Source organism: Oncorhynchus masou, chromosome 14 (genome assembly GCF_036934945.1).
Source record: "Oncorhynchus masou masou isolate Uvic2021 chromosome 14, UVic_Omas_1.1, whole genome shotgun sequence".
Lineage (NCBI taxonomy): Eukaryota > Metazoa > Chordata > Actinopteri > Salmoniformes > Salmonidae > Oncorhynchus > Oncorhynchus masou.
The window spans coordinates 12,383,176-12,408,226 of NC_088225.1; the positions used below are offsets into that span (position 1 = coordinate 12,383,176).

General features: G+C 44.9%; 2 protein-coding genes and 1 long non-coding RNA gene across 4 annotated transcripts in view; 2 read left to right on the forward strand and 1 right to left on the reverse strand.

Moving 5' to 3' along the window:
* LOC135554254 (myosin-10-like) overlaps positions 1 to 25,051 on the forward strand; it is a 104,852-nt gene that overhangs the window by 67,547 nt on the left and 12,254 nt on the right. Inside the window, exon 41 of one of the 2 annotated variants that reach the window (XR_010457667.1) lies at positions 13,214 to 13,299. The gene's annotated coding sequence lies outside the window, so the exon portion shown is untranslated. Of the gene's footprint in view, positions 1 to 13,213; positions 13,340 to 25,051 lie in introns of those variants that run through there. The other variant, XR_010457666.1, reaches the window with a different exon arrangement.
* On the reverse strand, positions 5,669 to 7,916 carry LOC135553718 (uncharacterized). The gene is made up of 3 exons (XR_010457621.1): positions 7,881 to 7,916; positions 5,952 to 6,090; positions 5,669 to 5,825 (listed from the first exon to the last, which is right to left on the reverse strand). It is a non-coding gene; the product is annotated as an uncharacterized LOC135553718 (long non-coding RNA).
* On the forward strand, positions 9,314 to 12,308 carry LOC135554877 (myosin heavy chain, embryonic smooth muscle isoform-like). Its single transcript, XM_064987309.1, has 5 exons — positions 9,314 to 9,331; positions 10,751 to 10,959; positions 11,243 to 11,351; positions 11,873 to 12,035; positions 12,129 to 12,308. The coding sequence occupies exons 1-5, from the start codon at positions 9,314 to 9,316 to the stop codon at positions 12,296 to 12,298; spliced, it is 669 nt and encodes a 222-aa protein (XP_064843381.1). The 3' UTR covers positions 12,299 to 12,308.

The following is a 25,051-nucleotide window of genomic DNA, read 5'->3' on the forward strand; positions in this document are numbered from 1 at the left end:
ACGACTACCGCCCCGTAGCACTCACTTCCGTCATCATGAAGTGCTTTGAGAGACTAGTCAAGGACCATATCACCTCCACCCTACCTGACACCCTAGGCCCACTCCAATTTGCTTACCGCCCAAATAGGTCGACAGACGATGCAATCTCAACCACACTGCACACTGCCCTAACCCATCTGGACAAGAGGAATACCTATGTGAGAATGCTATTCATCGACTACAGCTCGGCATTTAACACCATAGTACCCTCAAAGCTCGTCATCAAGCTCGAGACCCTGGGTCTCGACCCCGCCCTGTGCAACTGGGTACTGGACTTCCTGATGGGCCGCCCCCAGGTGGTGAGGGTAGGCAACAACATCTCCACCCCGCTGATCCTCAACACTGGGGCCCCACAAGGATGCATTCTGAGCCCTCTCCTGTACTCCCTGTTCACCCACGACTGCGTGGCCACGCACGCCTCCAACTCAATCATCAAGTTTGCGGACGACACAACAGTGGTAGGCTTGATTACCAACAACGGTGAGACGGCCTACACGGAGGAGGTGAGGGCCCTCGGAGTGTGGTGTCAGGAAAATAACCTCACACTCAACGTCAACAAAACTAAGGAGATGATTGTGGACTTCAGGAAACAGCAGAGGGAACACCCCCCTATCCACATCGATGGAACAGTAGTGGAGAGGGTAGTAAGTTTTAAGTTCCTCGGCGTACACATCACAGACAAACTGAATTGGTCCACCCACACAGACAGCATCGTGAAGAAGGCGCAGCAGTGGCAATGCTACCTAATACAATGCTACCTAATATAATGTTTACATACCCTACATTATTCATCTCATATGTATACGTATATACTGTACTCTATATCATCTACTGCATCTTTATGTAATACATGTATCACTAGCCACTTTAACTATGCCACTTTGTTTACATACTCATCTCATATGTATATACTGTACTCGATACCATCTACTGTATCTTGCCTATGCCGCTCTGTACCATCACTCATTCATGTATCTTTATGTACATATTCTTTATCCCCTTACACTTGTGTCTGTAAGGTAGTAGTTTTGGAATTGTTAGCGAGAATACTTGTTGGTTATTACTGCATTGTCGGAACTAGAAGCACAAGCATTTCGCTACACTTGCATTAACATCTGCTAACCATGTGTATGTGACAAATAAACATTTATTTGATTTGATTTGATTTGACAGAGCTCCAGAGTTCCTCTGTGGAGATTAGAGAAACCTCCAGAAGGACAACCATCTCTGCAGCACTCCATCAACCAGGTCTTTATGGTAGAGTGGTCAGACGGAAGCCACTTCTCAGTAAAAGGCACATGACAGCACGCTTGGAGTTTGCCAAAAGCCACCTGAAGACTCTCAGACCATGAGAATCAATATTCTCTGGTCTGATGAAACCAATATTGAACTCTTTGGCCTGAATGCCAAGCGCCATGTCTGGAGGAAACCTGGCACCATTTCTAGGGTGAAGCATGGTGGTGGCAGCATCATGCTGTGGGGATGTTTCTCAGCAGCAGGGACTGGAATCGAGGGAAAGATGAACGGCACAAAGTACAGAGAGATGCTTGATGAAAACCAGCTCCAGAGCGTTCAGGATCTCAGACTGGGGCGAAGGTTCACCTTCCAACAGGACAACGACCCTTAGCACACAGCCAAGACAACGCAGGGGTGGCTTGGGGACAAGTCTCTGAATGTCCTTGAGTGGCTCAGCCAGAGCCCGGACTTGAACCTGATTGAACATCTCTGGAGACCTGAAAATAGCTGTGCAGCGATACTCCCCATCCAACCTGACAGAGCTTGAGAGGATCTGCAGAGAAGAATGAGAGAAACTCCCCAAATACAGATGTGCTAAGCTTATAGCGTCATACCCAAGAAAACTTGAGGCTGTAATCGCTGCCAAAGGTGCTACAACAAAGTACTGAGTAAAGGGTTTGAATACTTATGTAAATGTGATAGTTTAGATTTATGTTTTCTTCATTAATTTGCAAAAAAATCTAAAAACCTGTTTTTGCTGTCATTATGGGGTAGATTGATGAGAAGAAGAAAAAATAAATTAATCCATTTTAGAATAAGGCTGTAAATTAACTAAATGTGGAAAAAGTCAAGGGATCTGAATACTTTCTGAATGCACTGTAGGTACATTTATTCACTACCATGTACAGTAAAAGAACATTAATTGCACTTGGTCGGTGAGATGTTTTATATTTATATAATTGTAAACATACAGTAGATGGCCTAGAGTGGGTACATGCTTTGTGGTGTAGGCTGTTTCTTCTGATGGTCTAGGGCAGCCTGGTGGTCTAGGGCAGCCTGCTGTCCAGGTGGTCTAGGGCAGCCTAGTGTTCTGGTGGTCTAGGGCAGCCTGGTGTTCTGGTGGTCTAGGGCAGCTTGGTGTCTAGGTGGTTTAGGCCAGCATGATGTCCTAATGGTCTAGGATTGTCTGATGGTGGTGTAGGGCAGCTTGATGGTTGTCTAGGATAGTCTGATGGTGGTCTAGAGCAGCTTGATGGTGGTGTAGAGCAGCTTGATGGTGGTGTAGGGCAGCTTGATGGTGGAGTAGGCCAAACTGATGGTGGTGTAGGGCAGCTTGATGGTGGTGTAGGGCAGCTTGATGGTGGTGTAGGGCAGCTTGATGGTGGTGTAGGGAGGATTGATGGTGGTGTAGGATAGTCTGATGGTGGTGAATGGCAGCTTGAAAGTGTTGTAGGGCAGCTTGATGATGGTGTAGGGAGGATTGATGGTGGTCTAGGGCAGCTTGATGGTGGTCTAAGGCAGTTGATGGTGGTCTAGGGCAGCATGATGATGGTGTAGGGCAGCTTGATGGTGGTGTAGGGCAGCTTGATGGTGGTCTAGGGCAGCTTGATGGTGGTCTAGGGCAGTCTGATGGTGGTGTAGGGCAGCTTGATGGTGGTGCAGGGCAGCTTGATGGTGGAGTAGGGCAGCTTGATGGTGGAGTAGGGCAGCTTGATGGTGGTGCAGGGCAGCTTGATGGTGGAGTAGGGCAGCTTGATGGTGGTCTAGGGCAGCTTGATGGTGGTGTAGGGCAGCTTGATGGTGGTGTAGGGCAGCTTGATGGTGGTGATGATGGTGGTCTAGGGCAGCTTGATGGTGGTCTAGGATGGTGGTGTAGGGGTGGTGCAGCTTGATGGTGGTGGAGTAGGGCAGCTTGATGGTGGTGTAGGGAGCTTGATGGTGGAGTAGGGCTAGGTGGTCAGCTTGATGGTGTGGTGATGGTGGTGTAGGGCAGGGGTGGTCAGCTTGATGGTGATGGTGATGTGGTGTAGGGAGGATTGATGGTGGTCTAGGATAGTCTGATGGTGGTTATGGTAGCTTGATGGTGTTGTAGGGCAGCTTGATGATGGTGTAGGGAGGATTGATGGTGGTCTAGGGCTGTTTGATGGTGGTCTAGGGCAGTCTGATGGTGGTCTAGTGCAGCTTGATGGTGGTCTAGGGCAGCTTGATGGTGGTCTAGGGCAGCTTGATGGTGGTGTAGGGAGGATTGATGGTGGTCTAGGATAGTCTGATGGTGGTGTAGGGCAGCTTGATGGTGGAGTAGGGCAGCTTGATGGTGGAGTAGGGCAGTCTGATGGTGGAGTAGGGCAGCTTGATGGTGGTGATGGGCAGGCTGATGGTGGTCTAGGGCAGCTTCATGGTGGTCTAGGGCAGTTGATGGTGGTGTAGGGCAGCCTCATTCGATGAATCTGATGTTTCTTGGTGTGTGGTACGTGCTACTCCAGGTGGTCCCTGAGCCCTGTGCCTCTCCCTGAGTTTAATGATGGGTTCTCCTGGTCCCTCTCCTGGTAGTGAGGGGCCTGGTCTCCTTCACCTGCTCCACTTCAATGAGAAATGACAGGGAGATCTTACATGTACATACAATGTCTGAAAAATAACATACAGAGGGATTACAGGTTAAAGGGATAACTCTTAATGCTTGGTCAATAAATCATCTTTCTAGCTTTGGTAAACACTTTTTTTTCTTCTTCATGACTCATTGCCATCATTGACTCCATTTGTGACATTTTTCTCAAATTTTTGGCCTAGAGCCTTACCTGCAGACATAGAACAGGATGTAGGCAGTCTGTGCAATCGCCTTCAGCACAGTGGCCTCATCTGTCCTCAAGACATGTGCGTCATCCAGGCAGAGCCACCCACTGCCACGGCTGTCCAGAACATCACTGATGTAGTGGCCTAGGGAACAAGGGAAACAAAATAGAGTGTACATTAAGCTTTCATAATTGCGTGTGCGTGCCTGCACAACTGCATGCCTGCATACCTGTATACATGTTGTCTCCCAGATGTGAGATCACACTTGACAATTTGTAGATATTGTCTGGCTGGTGTCTCTGTAAGGAAACACATTTAATAATAGGATTGTTATTTTGTCTACAGGATAGGGGTGCCTTCTATAACTGCCTTATCTTGATCCGCCCACTATCTCAACTGGATCTAATTATCTGTTATTTATTTTTCTCTCTCCCCCTCTCTCTCTCCTCACCACAGCGGCTGCCTGCTTCTTTTTCTCACTGTCAGCTGGTTTCTCTAGCTGGTCAGAGGAATTTGAAGCTGGTGGGGGTATATCAAATATAGTGTAAATGCAAACCAGAAAGTGAAGTGGAAACCTATCAACAAATATACTCTTAACTTCAGCTTCTGACTTGCTTTCCTCAACAGTCCTGTTTCATGGGAGGGTGTTCTGCATGATGTCAGTAACACAATGTCCTACCTGGTCTATCAAGGGTGCCTTTCGGAAGAGTTTGCAGGTGTGTTGTCCATGTTGTTTTTCCCCAGGGAGCTTGCCCTGTGTAAATTGATGGCATTGAAAATAAATATCTAGTGTGTGAAAATCAGTGTGTGTTGGCTACTCAATGTGCAATGTCCCCAAACAGAGTGTAAACCAACCTGGCTCCATACTGGACATGGGCTGTCTTCCCACATACGGCTGGGAGGGTTATTTCTGCAGGGATGGACATGGGATCATCCACCTTCTCTGGCTCCCAGTTGCCTGCAGTAAATCGCTTGATATGAAGCATTAGGACCCTGCTCAGAGACAGACAGGCAGGCATTCAAAGACAGACAGACAGACAGACAGACAGACACATACAGAGACGGCCAGGCAAGCATTCACACAGACAAAGGAATCAGTCTTGTACTCAAATCAATAACCCGGTTCGGTGAGTTAGATCAGGACTGTCAATTGTAATCTGAGATGATGATGGGGGGACTCACCGGGGCAGCGTGAGGAAGTGTCTAGTCACAGATGCCATGCTGCCTGAGCACACCCTGCATGCACACTCTAACGCAGATGGCTAGGTGACAAAGGATAGCAATACACTTATGAACATTATGACATTAATGATAGTGTTCCTTGACATACTAACTCTTGGTTTAAGCTAAGTGCTGACCTTAAAGTAGAGGTCCAGGCTGTGTGGCAGGTAATGGCTCAGGCTCAGTGACAAGTGATTGTAATCCTCCTGACCATACACTATAACTCCACAGCTTCAGAAGTACGGAGAGAAATGCATCAGCTATCCAACACAAACCTTTTGATCCCTCTACACACTGTCTTAATGCTTTACCTCTGTATCCTGCATGTTATGCTGACATTAAACCTCCTCACCAATGTGATGACGACATCAAGGTACACCGTATAGAAATGACAGCTGTTACCTGGTGCAGGTACGGGAAGTCTTCAGCTTGAATTCTAACTGCTTCACGGGGCAGGTGTATGGCTCTGGTGAGCCCTTTAATGCCATACCCTCCTCCTTCAGCTGAAAGAGGAGGAGCAACACACATTCATGGGCATCCTGAGAGAAGAATGGGAAAGAAGCAGAAAATACATCAACAACTCCAACTGAAACAGAGCTGAGGAAAACACTGTCACGTGTCCCAGGTTTATTGTTAAGTGAGTCTTTCAGCAAATAATATCTTACCTGTTCATAGTCTTCCTCATAGTCCTCATTGACAACGGAAAGACAGTGCTTGACTGTTTGAAGGATTTTCTTATTTTCCTTGTTCTTAGCATGAACAGTGCCTCCAGAAAGCCTGGCCTGATGTAACTCGGCAAAGCAGCTGTGGAGGGAGACAAAGAGCATGCATTCAGGTTTCACTCTCTCACCTTGGCCACAGATTAGCTCTGTGCTTGTCACACCCTGACCATAGTTTGCTATGTATGTTCTATGTGTTGTTTGGTCAGGGTGTGATCTGAGTGGGCATTCTATGTTGGATGTCTTGTTTGTCTATTTCTGTGTTTGGGCCTGATATGGTTCTCAATCAGAGGTAGGTGTTAGTCATTGTCTCTGATTAGGAGCCATATTTAGGTAGCCTGTTTTGTGTTGGGTTTTGTGGGTGATTGTTCCTGTCTTTGTGTTTGCACACCAGATAGGGCTGTTTTTGATTTTTTTTTTTCATAGTTCTTGTTTTGTATATTGTTCTATTTTCATCTTTATTAAAGATGTATCAAAATAGCTACTCTGCGTTTTGGTCCACCTCTCCTTCCCAGGAAGAATCCCGTGACAGTGCTTCTACTTTAGCCTCTGATCAAATATGATTCAACTGATTCCTGACTGTGACAGGAAATCATCTCTGGTGTTAATCAGAAGCTGAGTTGGGTGTGGTTTTATCTTAAAAATGTTATGAGGCACTAAGAGTGTACGAAGGACAATATATATCCATCCATTCATTCATACATACATACAGTATACTGAACAAAAATATAAATGCAACATGTGAAGTGTTGGTCCCATGTTTCATGAGCTGAAATAAAAGATCCTATACATTTTCCATACGCACAAAAAAAGCTTATTTCTGATTTGTTTGCACAGATTTGTTTGCATATCTGTTAGTGAGCGTTTATCCTTTGCCAAGATAATCCATCCACCTGTCAGGTGGCATATCAAGAAGCTGATTAAACAGCATGATCATTACAGAGGTGCACCTTGTGCTGAGGACAATAAAAGGCCACTCTAAAATGTGCAGTTTTGTTACACAACACAATACCACAGATGTCTCAGGTTTTGAGGGAGTGTACAATTAGCATGCTGACAGCAGGAATCTCCACCAGAGCTGTTTCCAGAGAATTGAATGTTCATTTCTATACCATAAGCCATCTCCAACATTGTTTTAGAGAATTTAGCAGTATGTCCAACCGGCCTCCCAACCGCAGACCAGGTGTAACCACACAATCCCAGGACCTCCATATCCAGCTTCTTCACCTGCGGCATCGTCTGAGGGGGTGCTGAGGAGTATTTCTGTCTGTAATAAAACCCTTTTGTGGGGAAATCTCATTCTCATCGGATGGGCCTAACTCCCCAGTGGGTGGGCCTATGCCCTCCCAGCCCCACCCATGGCTGCACCCTTGCTCAGTCGTGAAATCCATAGATTATGTCCTAATTCATTTATTGCAATAGACTAATTTCCTTATATGAATTGTAAATGAGTAAAATCTTTGAAATTTTGAAATTTTGAATATTTATATGTTTATATTTTTGTTTATCACACATACATAAATAGATAGATAGATAGATAGATAGATAGATAGATAGATAGATAGATAGATAGATAGATAGACATACATACATACCACAGGAGGTTGATGGCACCTTAATTGGGGAGGACGGGTTCGTGGTAATGGCTGGAGCGGAATCTGTGGAATGCTATCAAATACATCAAACATATGGTTTCCATGTGTTTGATGCCATTCCATTTGCTCCGTTTCAGACATCATTACGAGCCGTCCTCCCCTCAGCAGCCTCCACTGACACATACATTGAGGCGGAACTTGTGTACTGTAACAATAAGCGTCTAGGTGGGTGGGTCAGTGTGTACAGGTGGGACAGGAGGGTGAGAGCGAGGCTGTATACCATAGCAGTTGAGAGTAGGGGGAGGAACTCCAGATGTTCTGCTGTCTCAGGATGTCTCTGCAAAATGCTGGCAGCCCCAGCAGGCACTGCAGAGCAGAGTTCATGAAGCAGGTGTTGCCAATATTGGGCAACCTGAGGGAAAGGAGCCATCAGTTACACACTAATATCTGAACTGTGGACCAAAGGTAAACTAATGAATGTATTTGTAAGGCATGAACACAAGATAACTCTGAGTACCACACCGAATTATTTAAAACAAAAAGCAGAGCTCAGAGATAAGAGTAGGTGTGTGTGTGTGTGAGTGTGTGTTTTACCCGAGAAGCTTGGTGTTGTCTTCGCCCTCGCCTGTGCAGCTCTGCTCCCCCAGCTGGGTGCTACTCTTGCTGAACAGGTTGGGAAGGTGAGCCATGGCTTCCCGAGACCTGACCAATGGCCTGGAGGAAGAGAGACAGGGTAGAGGCCTCAGTAGCAGTAGCTCAACACCAATCAGTCTGTTTGAACACTGTTTTAATGTGCAGGCATACAGATATTCTTTACCATGTCATGGTGTGAGTGACCACTCTTATGTAGAGTTGAGTGAGATGAAGGTGGCTATTGTATACAGTACTTACCTCTCCAAGGAGACAGAGGAAGCCTTCAGGTCAATGGAGGCCTCTGCAGAGAGAGACCGAGAGACGGAGAGCGGTAAGAGAGAAGCTTTGTCAAAGATGAATTGAGACAAATAGCACCAAAAAATGGCACCCGTTTACAGACCTGCGATGCCAGCAAATAGAGGTACCATTCTCTTTGTCTGTGGAACAACTGCCCCCACCTCTTTGACCTCAGAGCTCATAAGATCTCTGTAAAGACACACAGACATATGCATTAGGTTAGCTATATTATATTGGCTTTTGCATTTCAATTTAATGGTGTTGGTTGGCATGAAATGTGATATGAGGCTGCAGTACCTGCCAATCTCACTGTCTTTGTTGGTCTCTCCATGGTGGTCCAGAGGGTTTGGAGAGGAGGACTGGGGGGCAGGGGAGGAGACGTGGGTTGTGGAGGAAGTGCAGGCAGGACTGGGGGGAGTGGCAGAGGAGGAAAACTGAGTTGAGACAGCCAGGGAAACAAAAGAAGCACTAAAAGGTGAGGAGGTCTGTGATCCTTCCTCTGAAGAAGAAGAAGAAGAAGAGAGAGATGACATGTGGAGAGAGGAGATGGAAGAGAGGCCGAAGAACTTGGAGAGAGTGGAAGGGGATCTGGCAGGGGATCCAGGGGGTGAGGGGGGTGAGGGAGATGGAGTGCCGATTGGTGTTCGGCCGGACAAGGGGTCGAGGTGCGTCAGAGATGTTGTAGACGTTTTCAAATGGAAAGAAGAGACAAAGGAAGAATCAAGTTGGTGGTGATCCTTTACGTTCTTCTTCTCCCGGTTTTTCCAAACTGACGCAGTTACCATGCTGGCATCCAATGACGTCAGTTTGGGTGGGATTGGGAAGGGCGATGGACAGCGGCTCCCAATCCCGAGGCGAACTCTGCACTTCTTTTTCTGTTTGGAGAAACATTATATATGTTATATTTGAACTAGCAGCAAATGTCACACCCAAACCACATGATCTGACCATAAAATAAAGAACTTGTCGCCCAATCATATTGAATTCTGTATCATAGGCCAACAAATAGCAAAAATAAATACATGTTTATAAAAATAAAACCATTGTAACCATACAGTTATACCCTCTGTCCCAAATCCTGCCATTTGGGACACATAAATAGACAATGAAACAACTAGGAATAGCTGAAAATAATAGAATACACTCTAAAGCGTAACATAATTAGACAAATTCTAGCCCAGAATAGACATATACCTTTTTACAGCAACACAAACATCCCATTTCAGTGTATTTGTAGACTGTGCCTTATTTTACAGAACATCAAAATATGTTGCCCATTTCACATTGTGATGTCATAAACCAAATTATGATGCGCCTGTCTCCACGTCACCAGCATAAATAGTAAACAAATCACACACGCCAAAATGTTGAAAAATTATTTACAAAATTAATTTATCGTGTAATTCAGAGTTATTCCTATTTCATAAAATATACAAAATAACTCGATTCTTGCCAATACACCTGTTTATTATTGAGAAAACATTGGGGTATCTTTCTCCCACGCTCCCTGGGCCACTGATGCGTGATTGTATGGGATATGGGAAGACGCTAGGACATTCAAAGTAACGTTACTGTCTATCAGAATCAAAACAACTTTTATTGGCCAAGTGGCCGACATTCACACATTCACAGAATTTGACTCAGTGAATTGGTGCTGCCAGCAATAGACAAACGTAAAGACACATTTGCAGCCTATACAATATGCAGTAAACATAAAACATATTTATTAGCTTCTATCTTCTTAAGATACTTTAGAGTAACATTTTATTATGGAAAGTAAAATGCCTATTTCACTTCAGTTGACGCTGATCTGATACAGATCGAACGTAGCTTTGCAATGGTTGTTAGGAGGACCTTTGAAAAACAAAAGGAGAGCTGCACACTCTTGCGCAGACTCAATAATTTAATAACCTAATATCCAACCTTTCTGACCGACAAGCTGTCTTCATCAGCTTATAATGTTAGGAGCACCTTAACACAGATGGATATATTAATCTCTGACCATACCTCATTGAAAAGGTGCCACTCTGCCTAGTGACTGTAAACTAAAAAAAAATGGTAACGTTAGTACATTTGTTGTATATTTGCTGTTCTGTAAACCCAGTTGGTCTCTACCACACCAGTCATAAAAAGTACTCTTATCTCTCTCTCACTTTCCCCTCTCTCCTTCATTCCCTGTTTTCCTCTCTCCACCTCTCTCTTCCCCCTCTCCTCCCCCAGGTGGACACCCTGACCCTGAAGCTTGTGGCAGAGCGCAGCATGGCCCAGAAGAGTGAGAATGCGCGCCAGCAGCTGGAGAGGCAGAACAAGGACTTGCGAGCCAAGCTGTGTGAGCTGGAGGGCTCCATGAAGAGCCGGTTCAAGGCCTCCATCACCGCCCTGGAGGCCAAGATACTGCAGATGGAGGAGCAGCTGGAGCAGGAGGCAAAGTGAGAAACAGAGCAACTCTCTTATAACAACTCCATAGCTTATTAGACAAGGTGAAATAGGAGACCAAGACTCAGGAGGAGTTCATGAGGGCCTTAGAACAAGCTCATCCCGTTGGAAGAGAGGTTCTTGAATGTGATCTAAATGTTAATGTGATCAATGTAATGAGTCAAAAGCAATCTTAAGAGATGTACTTGAAGATCTATGACTGACAGCCTTTGTTACAGTGCGGTTCCTGTGGTGCTCTAACTGTCCTATGACCTCATTCCTCTGTCCTCCTATCAGGGAGCGAGCAGCGGCCAATAAGCTCGTGAGACGGACAGAGAAGAAGCTGAAGGAGGTGTGCTTGCAGGTGGAGGACGAGCGCCGCCATTCCGACCAGTACAAGGAACAGGTGACGAGCTTGTCACAGAAGTTTGGACGTCTCAGATATTAAAGCTACAATATGTAACTTTTTGGGAGACTTAACCAAATTAACATAGAAATTTGAGTTATAGATATTTAATTCTCATTGAAAACAAGTCTAAAAAGCAATAGATCTGTTCTAAGTGCTCCATTTCTATGCTTTCCGTTCTTAAATTGAGTTTTTGTGTCTTTTACTTTCGGTTTTGTACAACAGCTGAAAATATATAGATTTTTGGTTATGGATTCTCTACACAATGACTGCTTCTTTTGACACAAACAGAAATTAGGCAAATGCTGCATAGTGCATTTTTAATGAAGGAATTCTATCCAATTCAGTACAACTTGCAAAGGTGGGCCAGGATTGGATAGGTGTGAAGATTTAGGATTGGAGTCTTTCCTACAGTAGGTTCTTTCCAGTAACCACTGGACCACAGGACTGCTGAGTATTGTAAGTATTAGTATTGACTGTTCATCATTGTTGATGTCTGTTGTGACTCCTGGCTGGGTCAGATGGAGAAGGCCAACTCTCGCATGAAGCAGCTGAAGAGGCAGCTTGAGGAGGCTGAGGAGGAGGCCACACGTGCCAACGCCTACCGCAGGAAGCTGCAGAGGGAGCTGGACGATGCCACTGAGGGCAGCGAGGGTCTCAGCCGTGAGGTCAACACCTCAGGTATTTAGAGCCCCCCCCCCACACACACACACACAAACAGTTGTGTATATTGGCCAAATTGATGGTCCTCGTTACTAATACCTCTCCTGGCCCCCTATGTCCTCTGCAGGCGTGGGGGCCCCATCAGTTTCTCCTCCAGCCGCTCGGGAAGGCGTCAGCTGCAGGTGGAGGGAACATCGCTCGACCTCCTATCCGACGATGAGGTGGAAAACAAGACCACGGACGCCAATGCCAACGAGACGCCAGCAGCTCCCCAACCAGAGTAGACGCGCTCCCTCCAGCCCACACGCAGCATGGCCTCGGCCCCCACAAACCTGTAAAAACATGTGTCTTTCATGATTGTACAGTATTGGACCAGGATATGTAAAACAAAGGACAGCATAAGCGAGGGAATTATTTTTAAATGGTAGCCTAAATGACGATCCCATCAAATGTTTTTCATCAAAACTTTATCAATATAACCTTGTCCAATAACCCACCATTTTATATTTGACATATCAATCTACTTTAAGTGGTGTACGATAATGTGTGGAATTAGGTTTGTCAGACTTGGAGCAAAGGCCCTTTTTTTAGAAAGACAGCCCAAATGTGTGCTTGACATACTATAATATTGCTATGTATAATTCTGGCTATTCAGTTATGTTTTCTGTACCATGTACAAAATACTTAACTCAAAAAGGTCTCTTTGACATCTCGTGTCACCTTAATTTCAATGCATTACAAATGGCTGAATAATATTAGCATGATTTACAGAGGGGTAATTCATGTTTTATTGAGTGTTAGAGCATTGGTTTTAATTCAGTGGTTCAGGGTAGAGCAATCGATCAATTTGAATATGCACACTTGTTGATGCCTTGATTATTAAATGTTAAACATAAATGACCATTTTGTAAATGACTAATTACATATTTGAGGCCTTCATTATTATTTTAAGCCATAACAAATTGGGGGAAAAAAGGTTTATCTGTTTCTCTTGAAAGACACTTCTCAATAAAGACATGAGGGGAAAAAAGTGTATAGTGTTTGAACCAGTTTCATAGCTTTAGTGTCATATTATACCATAAGCACCTCTCCCATCGTGTTGGTGTGAACCAGTGTTATAACAGAGTGATTTATGGAGCCTTCTGTCTGCCAGGCAGAAAGTAGGATTTCATTGGGTTCAAAGCTTTAACATCCTGAAGGTTGTTATTATTAGTGGACTGGCTGTTGACGACCAGGTATTCATCCTCTCCTTTTATTTCTTGTATTTCTAGACTTTTTTGTTGTTGTTGTTGTTGTAAAAGACCAATAAACATATTCATTATAGAAAACAAATGTTCTTCTATATTTCTTGTGCAACACATTGATGTCCTCTTAGTCTTTCCCACAGTAGTTGTGGGTCAAGACTGTCTCCAAACTGATATGTGATGTATGGTCTATGTTACATTGCCATTCATTGTTCCCTTACTTCATTGTATTTGTGGTTACATTAAAACCCTGAGGAAGTGTGTAGATAGACTGTGCACAGACACACAATATTGTTGTATTATTAACTGTTTCCTCTTTTTACCCAACATGAATGAATGATAGATTGCCTCTTATACAGTGCATTCAGATCGTATTCACACCCCTTGACTTTTTCCACATGTTGTTATGTTACAGCCTTATTCAAAATGGATATAAAAAATCATCAATCTACACACAATACCCCATAATGACAAAGTGAAGACAGGTTTTTAGACATTGTAGCAAATTTATACAAAATAAAAAACAGAAATACTTGTACATGATTGTACATGGTTTGGAACTGCACACACCTGTCTATTTATTTTATTTATTTTTGATTTCACCTTTATTTAACCAGGTAGGCAAGTTGAGAACAAGTTATCATTTACAATTGCGACCTGGCCAAGATAAAGCAAAGCAGTTTGACACATACAACAACAGAGTTACACATGGAGTAAAATAAACATACAGTCAATTATACAGTATAAACAAGTCTATATACGATGTGAGCAAATGAGGTGAGGTAAGGGAGGTAAAGGAAAAAAGTAAATACAATATAGCAAGTAAAACACTGGAATGGTAGATTTGCAGTGGAAGATTGTGAAAAGTAGAAATAAAAATAATGGGGTGCAAAGGAGCAAAATAAATAAATAAATTAAATACAGTAGGGAAAGAGGTAGTTGTTTGGGCTAAATTATAGGTGGGCTATGTACAGGTGCAGTAATCTGAGCTGTTCTGACAGTTGGTGCTTAAAGCTAGTGAGGGAGATGTGTTTCCAGTTTCAGAGATTTTTGTAGTTCGTTCCAGTCATTGGCAGCAGAGAACTGGAAGGAGAGGCGGCCAAAGAAAGAATTGGTTTTGGGGTAGGACCCTAGAGATATACCGGCTGGAGCGCGTGCTACAGGTGGGTGATGCTATGGTGACCAGCGAGCTGAGATAAGGGGGACTTTACCTAGCAGGGTCTTGTAGATGACATGTAGATGACATGGAGCCAGTGGGTTTGGCGACGAGTATGAAGCGAGGGCCAGCCAGCGAGAGGGTACAGGTCGCAATGGTGGGTAGTATATGGGGCTTTGGTGACAAAACGGATTGCACTGTGATAGACTGCATCCAATTTGTTGACTAGGGTATTGGAGGCTATTTTGTAAATGACATCGCCGAAGTCGAGGATGGTAGGATGGTCAGTTTTACAAGGGTATGTTTGGCAGCATGAGTGAAGAATGCTTTGTTGCGAAATTCTAGATTTAACTTTGGATTGGAGATGTTTGATGTGGGTCTGGAAGGAGAGTTTACAGTCCAACCAGACACCTAGGTATTTGTAGTTGTCCACGTATTCTAAGTCAGAACCGTCCAGAGTAGTGATGTTGGACAGGCGGGCAGGTGCAGGCAGCGATCGGTTGAAGAGCATGCATTTAGTTTTACTTGTATTTAAGAGCAATTGGAGGCCACGGAAGGAGAGTTGTATGGTATTGAAGCTTGCCTGGAGGGTTGTTAACACAGTGTCCAAAGAAGGGCCAGAAGTATACAGAATGGTGTCGTCTGCGTAGAGGTGGATCAGAGACTCACCAGCAGCAAGAGCGACATCATTGATGTATACAGAGAAGAGAGTCGGTCCAAGAATTGAACCCTGTGGCACACCCATAGAGACTGCCAGTGGTCCGGACAGCAGACCCTCCGATTTGACACACTGAACTCTATCAGAGAAGTAGTTGGTGAACCAGGCGAGACAATCATTTGAGAAACCAAGGCTGTCGAGTCTGTCGATAAGGATGTGGTGATTGACAGAGTCGAAAGCCTTGGCCAGATCAATGAATACGGCTGCACAGTAATGTTTCTTATCGATGGCGGGTTAAGATATTGTTTAGGACCTTGAGCGTGACTGAGGTGCACCCATGACCTGCTCTGAAACCAGATTGCATAGCAGAGAAGGTATGGTGAGATTCGAAAAGGTCGGTAATCTGTTTGTTGACTTGGCTTTCGAAGACCTTAGAAAGGCAGGGTAGGATAGATATAGGTCTGTAGCAGTTTGGGTCAAGAGTGTGTCCCCCTTTGAAGAGGGGGATAACCGCAGCTGCTTTCCAATCTTTGGGAATCTCAGACGACACGAAAGAGGTTGAACAGGCTAGTAATAGGGGTGGCAACAATTTCGGCAGATAATTTTAGAAAGAAGGGGTCCAGATTGTCTAGCCTGGTTGATTTGTATGGGTCCAGATTTTGCAGCTCTTTTAGGACATCAGCTGACTGGATTTGGGAGAAGGAGAAATGGGGAAGACTTGGGCGAGTTGCTGTGGGGGGTGCAGTGCTGTTGACCGGGGTAGGAGTAGGCAGGTGGAAAGCATGGCCAGCCGTAGAAAAATGCTTATTGAAATTCTCAATTATAGTGGATTTATCAGTGGTGACAGTATTTCCTATCTTCAGTGCAGTGGGCAGCTGAGAGGAGGTGTTCTTATTCTCCATGGACTTTACAGTGTCCCAGAACTTTTTTGAGTTAGTGTTGCAGGAAGCAAATTTCTGCTTGAAAAAGCTAGCCTTGGCTTTTCTAACTGCTTGTGTATACTGGTTTCTAGCTTCCCTGAACAGCTGCATATCACGGGGGCTGGTCGATGCTAATGCAGAATGCCATAGGATGTTTTTGTGTTGGTTAAGGGCAGTCAGGTCTGGGGAGAATCAAGGGCTATATCTGTTCCTGGTTCTAAATGTCTTGAATGGGGCATGCTTATTTAAAATGGGTAGGAAGGCATTTAAAAAAAATAACCAGGCATCCTCTACTGACGGGATGAGATCAATATCCTTCCAGGATACCCCGGCCAGGTCGATTAGAAAGGCCTGTATATGAAAGGTCTATATAAGGTCCCAGTTCACAGTGCGTGTCAGAACAAAAACCAAACCATGAGGTCGAAGGAATTGTCCTCCATCATTCCTAAATGGAAGAAGTTTGGAACCCCAAAGACTCCTTGAGCTGGCCGCCTGGCCAAACTGAGCTATCAGGAACCTGATGGTCACTATGACAGCTGGTTTCTTCACGCATCACGCCGACAGAAACAAACATCTTTCTGGTAAGAAGAGGGGCGGGGCGTATGCTTCATGTTTAACGAGACGTGGTGTGGTCACAACAACATACAGGAACTCAAGTCCTTCTGTTCACCTGATTTATCTACCAAGGGAATTCTCTTCGATTATAATCACAGTCGTATATATTCCCCCCCAAGCAGACACATCGATGGCTGTGAACGAACTTTATTTGACTCTTTGCAAACTGGAATCCATATATCCTGAGGCTGCATTCATTGTAGCTGGGGATTTTAACAAGTCAAATCTGAAAACAAGACTCCCTAAATTGTATCAGCATATCGATTGCGCAACCAGGGCTGGAAAAACCTTGGATCATTGCTATTCTAACTTCCGTGACGCATATAAGGCTCTGCCCCGCTCTCCTTTCGGAAAAGCTGACCACGACTCCATTTTGTTGCTCCCTGCGTACAGACAGAAACTAAAACAAGAATCTCCCGCGCTGAGGTCTGTTCAACGCTGGTCCGACCAATCTGATTCCACACTCCAAGACTGCTTCCATCACGTGGACTGGGATATGTTTCGTATTGCATCAAACAACAACATTGACGAATACGTTGATTCGGTGAGCGAGTTCATTAGAACGTGCGTTGAAGATGTCGTTCCCATAGCAACGATTAAAACATTCCCAAACCAGAAACCGTGGATTGATGGCAGCATTCGCGTGAAACTGAAAGCACGAACCACTGCTTTTAATCAGGGCAAGGTGACCGGAAACATGACCGAATACAAACAGTGTAGCTATTCCTCCGCAAGGCAATCAAACAAGCTAAGCGTCAGTGTAGAGACAAGGTAGAATCTCAATTCAACGGCTCAGACACAAGAGGTATGTGGCAGGGTCTACAGTCAATCACGGATTACAAAAAGAAAACCAGCCCCGTCACGGACCAGGATGTCTTGCTCCCATTCAGACTAAATAACTTTTTTGCCCGCTTTGAGGACAATACAGTGCCACTGACACGGCCCGCAACCAAAACATGCGGACTCTCCTTCACTGCAGCTGACGTTAGGAAAACATTTAAACATGTTAACCCTCGCAAGGCTGCAGGCCCAGACGGCATCCCCAGCCGCGCCCTCAGAGCATGTGCAGACCAGCTGGCTGGTGTGTTTACGGACATATTCAATCAATCTCTATCCCAGTCTGTTGTTCCCACCATTGTTTCTGTTCCCAAGAAAGCTAAGGTAACAGAGCTAAACGACTACCGCCCCGTAGCACTCACTTCCGTCATCATGAAGTGCTTTGAGAGACTAGTCAAGGACCATATCACCTCCACCCTACCTGACACCCTAGGCCCACTCCAATTTGCTTACCGCCCAAATAGGTCGACAGACGATGCAATCTCAACCACACTGCACACTGCCCTAACCCATCTGGACAAGAGGAATACCTATGTGAGAATGCTATTCATCGACTACAGCTCGGCATTTAACACCATAGTACCCTCAAAGCTCGTCATCAAGCTCGAGACCCTGGGTCTCGACCCCGCCCTGTGCAACTGGGTACTGGACTTCCTGACGGGCCGCCCCCAGGTGGTGAGGGTAGGCAACAACATCTCCACCCCGCTGATCCTCAACACTGGGGCCCCACAAGGATGCATTCTGAGCCCTCTCCTGTACTCCCTGTTCACCCACGACTGCGTGGCCACGCACGCCTCCAACTCAATCATCAAGTTTGCGGACGACAAAACAGTGGTAGGCTTGATTACCAACAACGGTGAGACGGCCTACACGGAGGAGGTGAGGGCCCTCGGAGTGTGGTGTCAGGAAAATAACCTCACACTCAACGTCAACAAAACTAAGGAGATGATTGTGGACTTCAGGAAACAGCAGAGGGAACACCCCCCTATCCACATCGATGGAACAGTAGTGGAGAGGGTAGTAAGTTTTAAGTTCCTCGGCGTACACATCACAGACAAACTGAATTGGTCCACCCACACAGACAGCATCGTGAAGAAGGCGCAGCAGTGGCAATGCTACCTAATACAATGCTACCTAATATAATGTTTACATACCCTACATTATTCATCTCATATGTATACGTATATACTGTACTCTATATCATCTACTGCATCTTTATGTAATACATGTATCACTAGCCACTTTAACTATGCCACTTTGTTTACATACTCATCTCATATGTATATACTGTACTCGATACCATCTACTGTATCTTGCCTATGCCGCTCTGTACCATCACTCATTCATGTATCTTTATGTACATATTCTTTATCCCCTTACACTTGTGTCTGTAAGGTAGTAGTTTTGGAATTGTTAGCGAGAATACTTGTTGGTTATTACTGCATTGTCGGAACTAGAAGCACAAGCATTTCGCTACACTTGCATTAACATCTGCTAACCATGTGTATGTGACAAATAAACATTTATTTGATTTGATTTGATTTGACAGAGCTCCAGAGTTCCTCTGTGGAGATTAGAGAAACCTCCAGAAGGACAACCATCTCTGCAGCACTCCATCAACCAGGTCTTTATGGTAGAGTGGTCAGACGGAAGCCACTTCTCAGTAAAAGGCACATGACAGCACGCTTGGAGTTTGCCAAAAGCCACCTGAAGACTCTCAGACCATGAGAATCAATATTCTCTGGTCTGATGAAACCAATATTGAACTCTTTGGCCTGAATGCCAAGCGCCATGTCTGGAGGAAACCTGGCACCATTTCTAGGGTGAAGCATGGTGGTGGCAGCATCATGCTGTGGGGATGTTTTTCAGCAGCAGGGACTGGTACACTAGTCAGAATCGAGGGAAAGATGAATGGCACAAAGTACAGAGAGATGCTTGATGAAAACCAGCTCCAGAGCGTTCAGGATCTCAGACTGGGGCGAAGGTTCACCTTCCAACAGGACAACGACCCTTAGCACACAGCCAAGACAACGCAGGGGTGGCTTGGGGACAAGTCTCTGAATGTCCTTGAGTGGCTCAGCCAGAGCCCGGACTTGAACCTGATTGAACATCTCTGGAGATCTGAAAATAGCTGTGCAGCGATACTCCTCCAACCTGACAGAGCTTGAGAGGATCTGCAGAGAAGAATGAGAGAAACTCCCCAAATACAGATGTGCTAAGCTTATAGCGTCATACCTAAGAAAACTTGAGGCTGTAATCGCTGCCAAAGGTGCTTCAACAAAGTACTGAGTAAAGGGTTTGAATACTTATGTAAATGTGATAGTTTAGATTTATGTTTTCTTGATTAATTTGCAAAAAAATCTAAAAACCTGTTTTTGCTGTCATTATGGGGTAGATTGATGAGAAGAAGAAAAAATAAACAAATACATTTTAGAATAAGGCTGTAACTTAACTAAATGTGGAAAAAGTCAAGGGATCTGAATACTTTCTGAATGCACTGTAGGTACATTTATTCACTACCATGTACAGTAAAAGAACATTAATTGCACTTGGTCGGTGAGATGTTTTATATTTATATAATTGTAAACATACAGTAGATGGCCTAGAGTGGGTACATGCTTTGTGGTGTAGGCTGTTTCTTCTGATGGTCTAGGGCAGCCTGGTGGTCTAGGGCAGCCTGCTGTCCAGGTGGTCTAGGGCAGCCTAGTGTTCTGGTGGTCTAGGGCAGCCTGGTGTTCTGGTGGTCTAGGGCAGCTTGGTGTCTAGGTGGTTTAGGCCAGCATGATGTCCTAATGGTCTAGGATAGTCTGATGGTGGTGTAGGGCAGCTTGATGGTTGTCTAGGATAGTCTGATGGTGGTCTAGAGCAGCTTGATGGTGGTGTAGGGCAGCTTGATGGTGGTGTAGGCCAGACTGATGGTGGTGTAGGGCAGCTTGATAGTGGTGTAGGGCAGCTTGATGGTGGTGTAGGGCAGCTTGATGGTGGTGTAGGGAGGATTGATGGTGGTCTAGGATAGTCTGATGGTGGTGAAGGGCAGCTTGAAAGTGTCGTAGGGCAGCTTGATGATGGTGTAGGGAGGATTGATGGTGGTCTAGGGCAGCTTGATGGTGGTCTAAGGCAGTTGATGGTGGTCTAGGGCAGCATGATGATGGTCTGGGGCAGCATGATGATGGTGTAGGGCAGCTTGATGGTGGTGTAGGGCAGCTTGATGGTGGTCTAGGGCAGCTTGATGGTGGTGCAGGGCATCTTGATGGTGGTCTAGGGCAGCTTGATGGTGGTGTAGGGAAGATTGATGGTGGTCTAGGATAGTCTGATGGTGGTGTAGGGCAGCTTGATGGTGGAGTAGGGCAGCTTGATGGTGGAGTAGGGCAGCTTGATGGTGGTCTAGGGCAGGTTTATGGTGGTCTAGGGCAGTTGATGGTGGTGTAGGGCAGCCTCATTCGATGAATCTGATGTTTCTTGGTGTGTGGTACGTGCTACTCCAGGTGGTCCCTGAGCCCTGTGCCTCTCCCTGAGTTTAATGATGGGTTCTCCTGGTCCCTCTCCTGGTAGTGAGGGGCCTGGTCTCCTTCACCTGCTCCACTTCAATGAGAAATGACAGGGAGATCTTACATGTACATACAATGTCTGAAAAATAACATACAGAGGGATTACAAGTTAAAGGGATAACTCTTAATGCTTGGTCAATAAATCATCTTTCTAGCTTTGGTAAACACTTTTTTTCTTCTTCATGACTCATTGCCATCATTGACTCCATTTGTGACATTCTTCTCTAATTTGTGGCCTAGAGCCTTACCTGCAGACATAGAACAGGATGTAGGCAGTCTGTGCAATCGCCTTCAGCACAGTGGCCTCATCTGTCCTCAAGACATGTGCGTCATCCAGGCAGAGCCACCCACTGCCACGGCTGTCCAGAACATCACTGATGTAGTGGCCTAGGGAACAAGGGAAACAAAATAGAGTGTACATTAAGCTTTCATAATTGCGTGTGCGTGCCTGCACAACTGCATGCCTGCATACCTGTATACATGTTGTCTCCCAGATGTGAGATCACACTTGACAATTTGTAGATATTGTCTGGCTGGTGTCTCTGTAAGGAAACACATTTAATAATAGGATTGTTATTTTGTCTACAGGATAGGGGTGCCTTCTATAACTGTCTTATCTTGATCCGCCCACTATCTCAACTGGATCTAATTATCTGTTATTTATTTTTCGCTCTCTCCTCACCACAGCGGCTGCCTGCTGTTTTTTCTCACTGTCAGCTGGTTTCTCTAGCTGGTCAGAGGAATTTGAAGCTGGTGGGGGTATATCAAATATAGGGTAAATGCAAACCAGAAAGTGAAGTGGAAACCTATCAACAAATATACTCTTAACTTCAGCTTCTGACTTGCTTTCCTCAACAGTCCTGTTTCATGAGAGGGTGTTCTGCATGATGTCAGTAACACAATGTCCTACCTGGTCTATCAAGGGTGCCTTTCGGGGAGTTTGCAGGTTTGTTGTCCATGTTGTTTTTCCCCAGGGAGCTTGCCCTGTGTAAATTGATGGCATTGAAAATAAATATCTAGTGTGTGAAAATCATTGTGTGTGTTGGCTACTCAATGTGCAATGTCCCCAAACAGAGTGTAAACCAACCTGGCTCCATACTGGACATGGGCTGTCTTCCCACATACGGCTGGGAGGGTTATTTCTGCAGGGATGGACATGGGATCATCCACCTTCTGTGGCTCCCAGTTGCCTGCAGTAAATCGCTTGATATGAAGCATTAGGACGCTGCTCAGAGACAGACAGGCAGGCATTCACAAAGACAGACAGACAGACACATACAGAGACGGCCAGGCAAGCATTCACACAGACAAAGGAATCAGTCTTGTACTCAAATCAATAACCCAGTTCGGTGAGTTAGATCAGGACTGTCAATTGTAATCTGAGATGATGATGGGGGGACTCACCGGGGCAGCGTGAGGAAGTGTCTAGTCACAGATGCCATGCTGCCTGAGCACACCCTGCATGCACACTCTAACGCAGATGGCTAGGTGGCAAAGGATAGCAATACAATTATGAACATTATGACATTAATGATAGTGTTCCTTGACATACTAACTCTTGGTTTAAGCTAAGTGCTGACCTTAAAGTAGAGGTCCAGGCTGTGTGGCAGGTAATGGCTCAGGCTCAGTGACAGGTGATTGTAATCCTCCTGACCATACACTATAACTCCACAGCTTCAGAAGTACGGAGAGAAATGCATCAGCTATCTAACACAAATCTTTTGATCCCTCTACACACTGTCTTAATGCTTTACCTCTGTATCCTGCATGTTATGCTGACGTTAAACCTCCTCACCAATGTGATGTCGACATCAAGGTACACCGTATAGAAATGACAGCTGTTACCTGGTGCAGGTACGGGAAGTCTTCAGCTTGAATTCTAACTGCTTCACGGGGCAGGTGTATGGCTCTGGTGAGCCCTTTAATGCCATACCCTCCTCCTTCAGCTGAAAGAGGAGGAGCAACACACATTCATGGGCATCCTGAGAGAAGAATGGGAAAGAAGCAGAAAATACATCAACAACTCCAACTGAAACAGAGCTGAGGAAAAACACTGTCACGTGTCCCAGGTTTATTGTTAAGTGAGTCTTTCAGCAAATAATATCTTACCTGTTCATAGTCTTCCTCATAGTCCTCATTGACAACGGAAAGACAGTGCTTGACTGTTTGAAGGATTTTCTTATTTTCCTTGTTCTTAGCATGAAGAGTGCCTCCAGAAAGCCTGGCCTGATGTAACTCGGCAAAGCAGCTGTGGAGGGAGACAAAGAGCATGCATTCAGGTTTCACTCTCTCACCTTGGCCACAGATTAGCTCTGTGCTTCTACTTTAGTCTCTGATCAAATATGATTAAACTAATTCCTGGCTGTGACATGAAATCATCTCTGGTGTTAATCAGAAGCTGAGTTGGGTGTGGTTTTATCTTAAAAATCACACGAGGCACTAAGAGTGTACGAAGGACAATATATATCCATCCATCCATACATACTTACATTCATACATACAGTGCCTTGCTAAAGTATTCGGCCCCCTTGAACTTTGCAACCTTTTGCCACATTTCAGGCTTCAAACATAAAGATATAAAACTGTATTTTTTTGTGAAGAATCAACAACAAGTGGGACACAATCATGAAGTGGAACGACATTTATTGGATATTTCAAACTTTTTTAACAAATCAAAAACTGAAAAATTGGGCGTGCAAAATTATTCAGCCCCCTTAAGTTAGTACTTTGTAGCGCCACCTTTTGCTGCGATTACAGCTGTAAGTCGCTTGGGGTATGTATCTATCAGTTTTGCACATCGAGAGACTGAATTTTTTTCCCATGTTTGAAGCCTGAAATGTGGCAAAAGGTTGCAAAGTTCAAGGGGGCCGAATACTTTCGCAAGGCACTGTACATACAGTGGGGCAAAAAAGTATTTAGCCAGCCACCAATTGTGCAAGTTCTCCCACTTATAAAAATGAGAGAGGCCTGTAATTTTCATCATAGGTACAGTTCAACTATGATAGACAAAATGAGAATCACATTGTAGGATTTTTAATGAAATTATTTGTAAATTATGGTGGAAAATAAGTATTTGGTCAATAACAAAAGTTTATCTCAATACTTTGTTATATACCGTTTGTTGACAGAGGTCAAACGTTGTCTGTAAGTCTTCACAAGGTTTTCACACACTGTTGCTGGTATTTTGGTCCATTCCTCCATGCATATCTCCTCTAGAGCAGTGATGTTTTGGGGCTGTTGCTGGGCAACATGGACTTTCAACTCCCTCCAAAGATTTTATATGGGGTTGAGATCTGGAGACTGGCTAGGCCACTCCAGGACCTTGAAATGCTTCTTACGAAGCCACTCCTTCGTTGCCCAGGCGGTGTGTTTGGGATCATTGTCGTGCTGAAAGACCAAGCCACGTTTAATCTTCAATGCCCTTGCTGATGGAAGGAGGTTTTCACTCAAAATCTCATGATACATGGTCTCATTCATTCTTTCCTTTACACAGATCAGTCGTCCTGGTCCCTTTGCAGAAAAACATGTTTCACAGTAGGTATGGTGTTCTTTGAATGCAACTCAGCATTCTTTGTCCTCCAATCACGACGAGTTGAGTTTTTACCAAAAAGTTATATTTTGGTTTCATCTGACCATATGACATTCTCCCAATCTTCTTCTGGATCATCAAAATGCTCTCTAGCAAACTTCAGACGGGCCTGGACATGTACTGGCTTAAGCAGGTGGACACGTCTGGCACTGCAGGATTTGAGTCCCTGGCGGCGTAGTGTGTTACTGATGGTAGGTGGGGGACCTAGTGAATGACCTGCAGAGAGCTGGGACCAAAGTGTGGTACTGGGATTTTTACTCACCGTTCTTGTGATCATTTTGACCCCACGGGTGAGATCTTGCGTGGAGCCCCCGATCGAGGGAGATTTTCAGTGGTCTTGTATGTCTTCCATTTCCTAATAATTGCTCCCACAGTTGATTTCTTCAAACCAAGCTGCTTACCTATTGCAGATTCAGTCTTCCCAGCCTGGTGCAGGTCTACAATTTTGTTTCTGGTGTCCTTTGACAGCT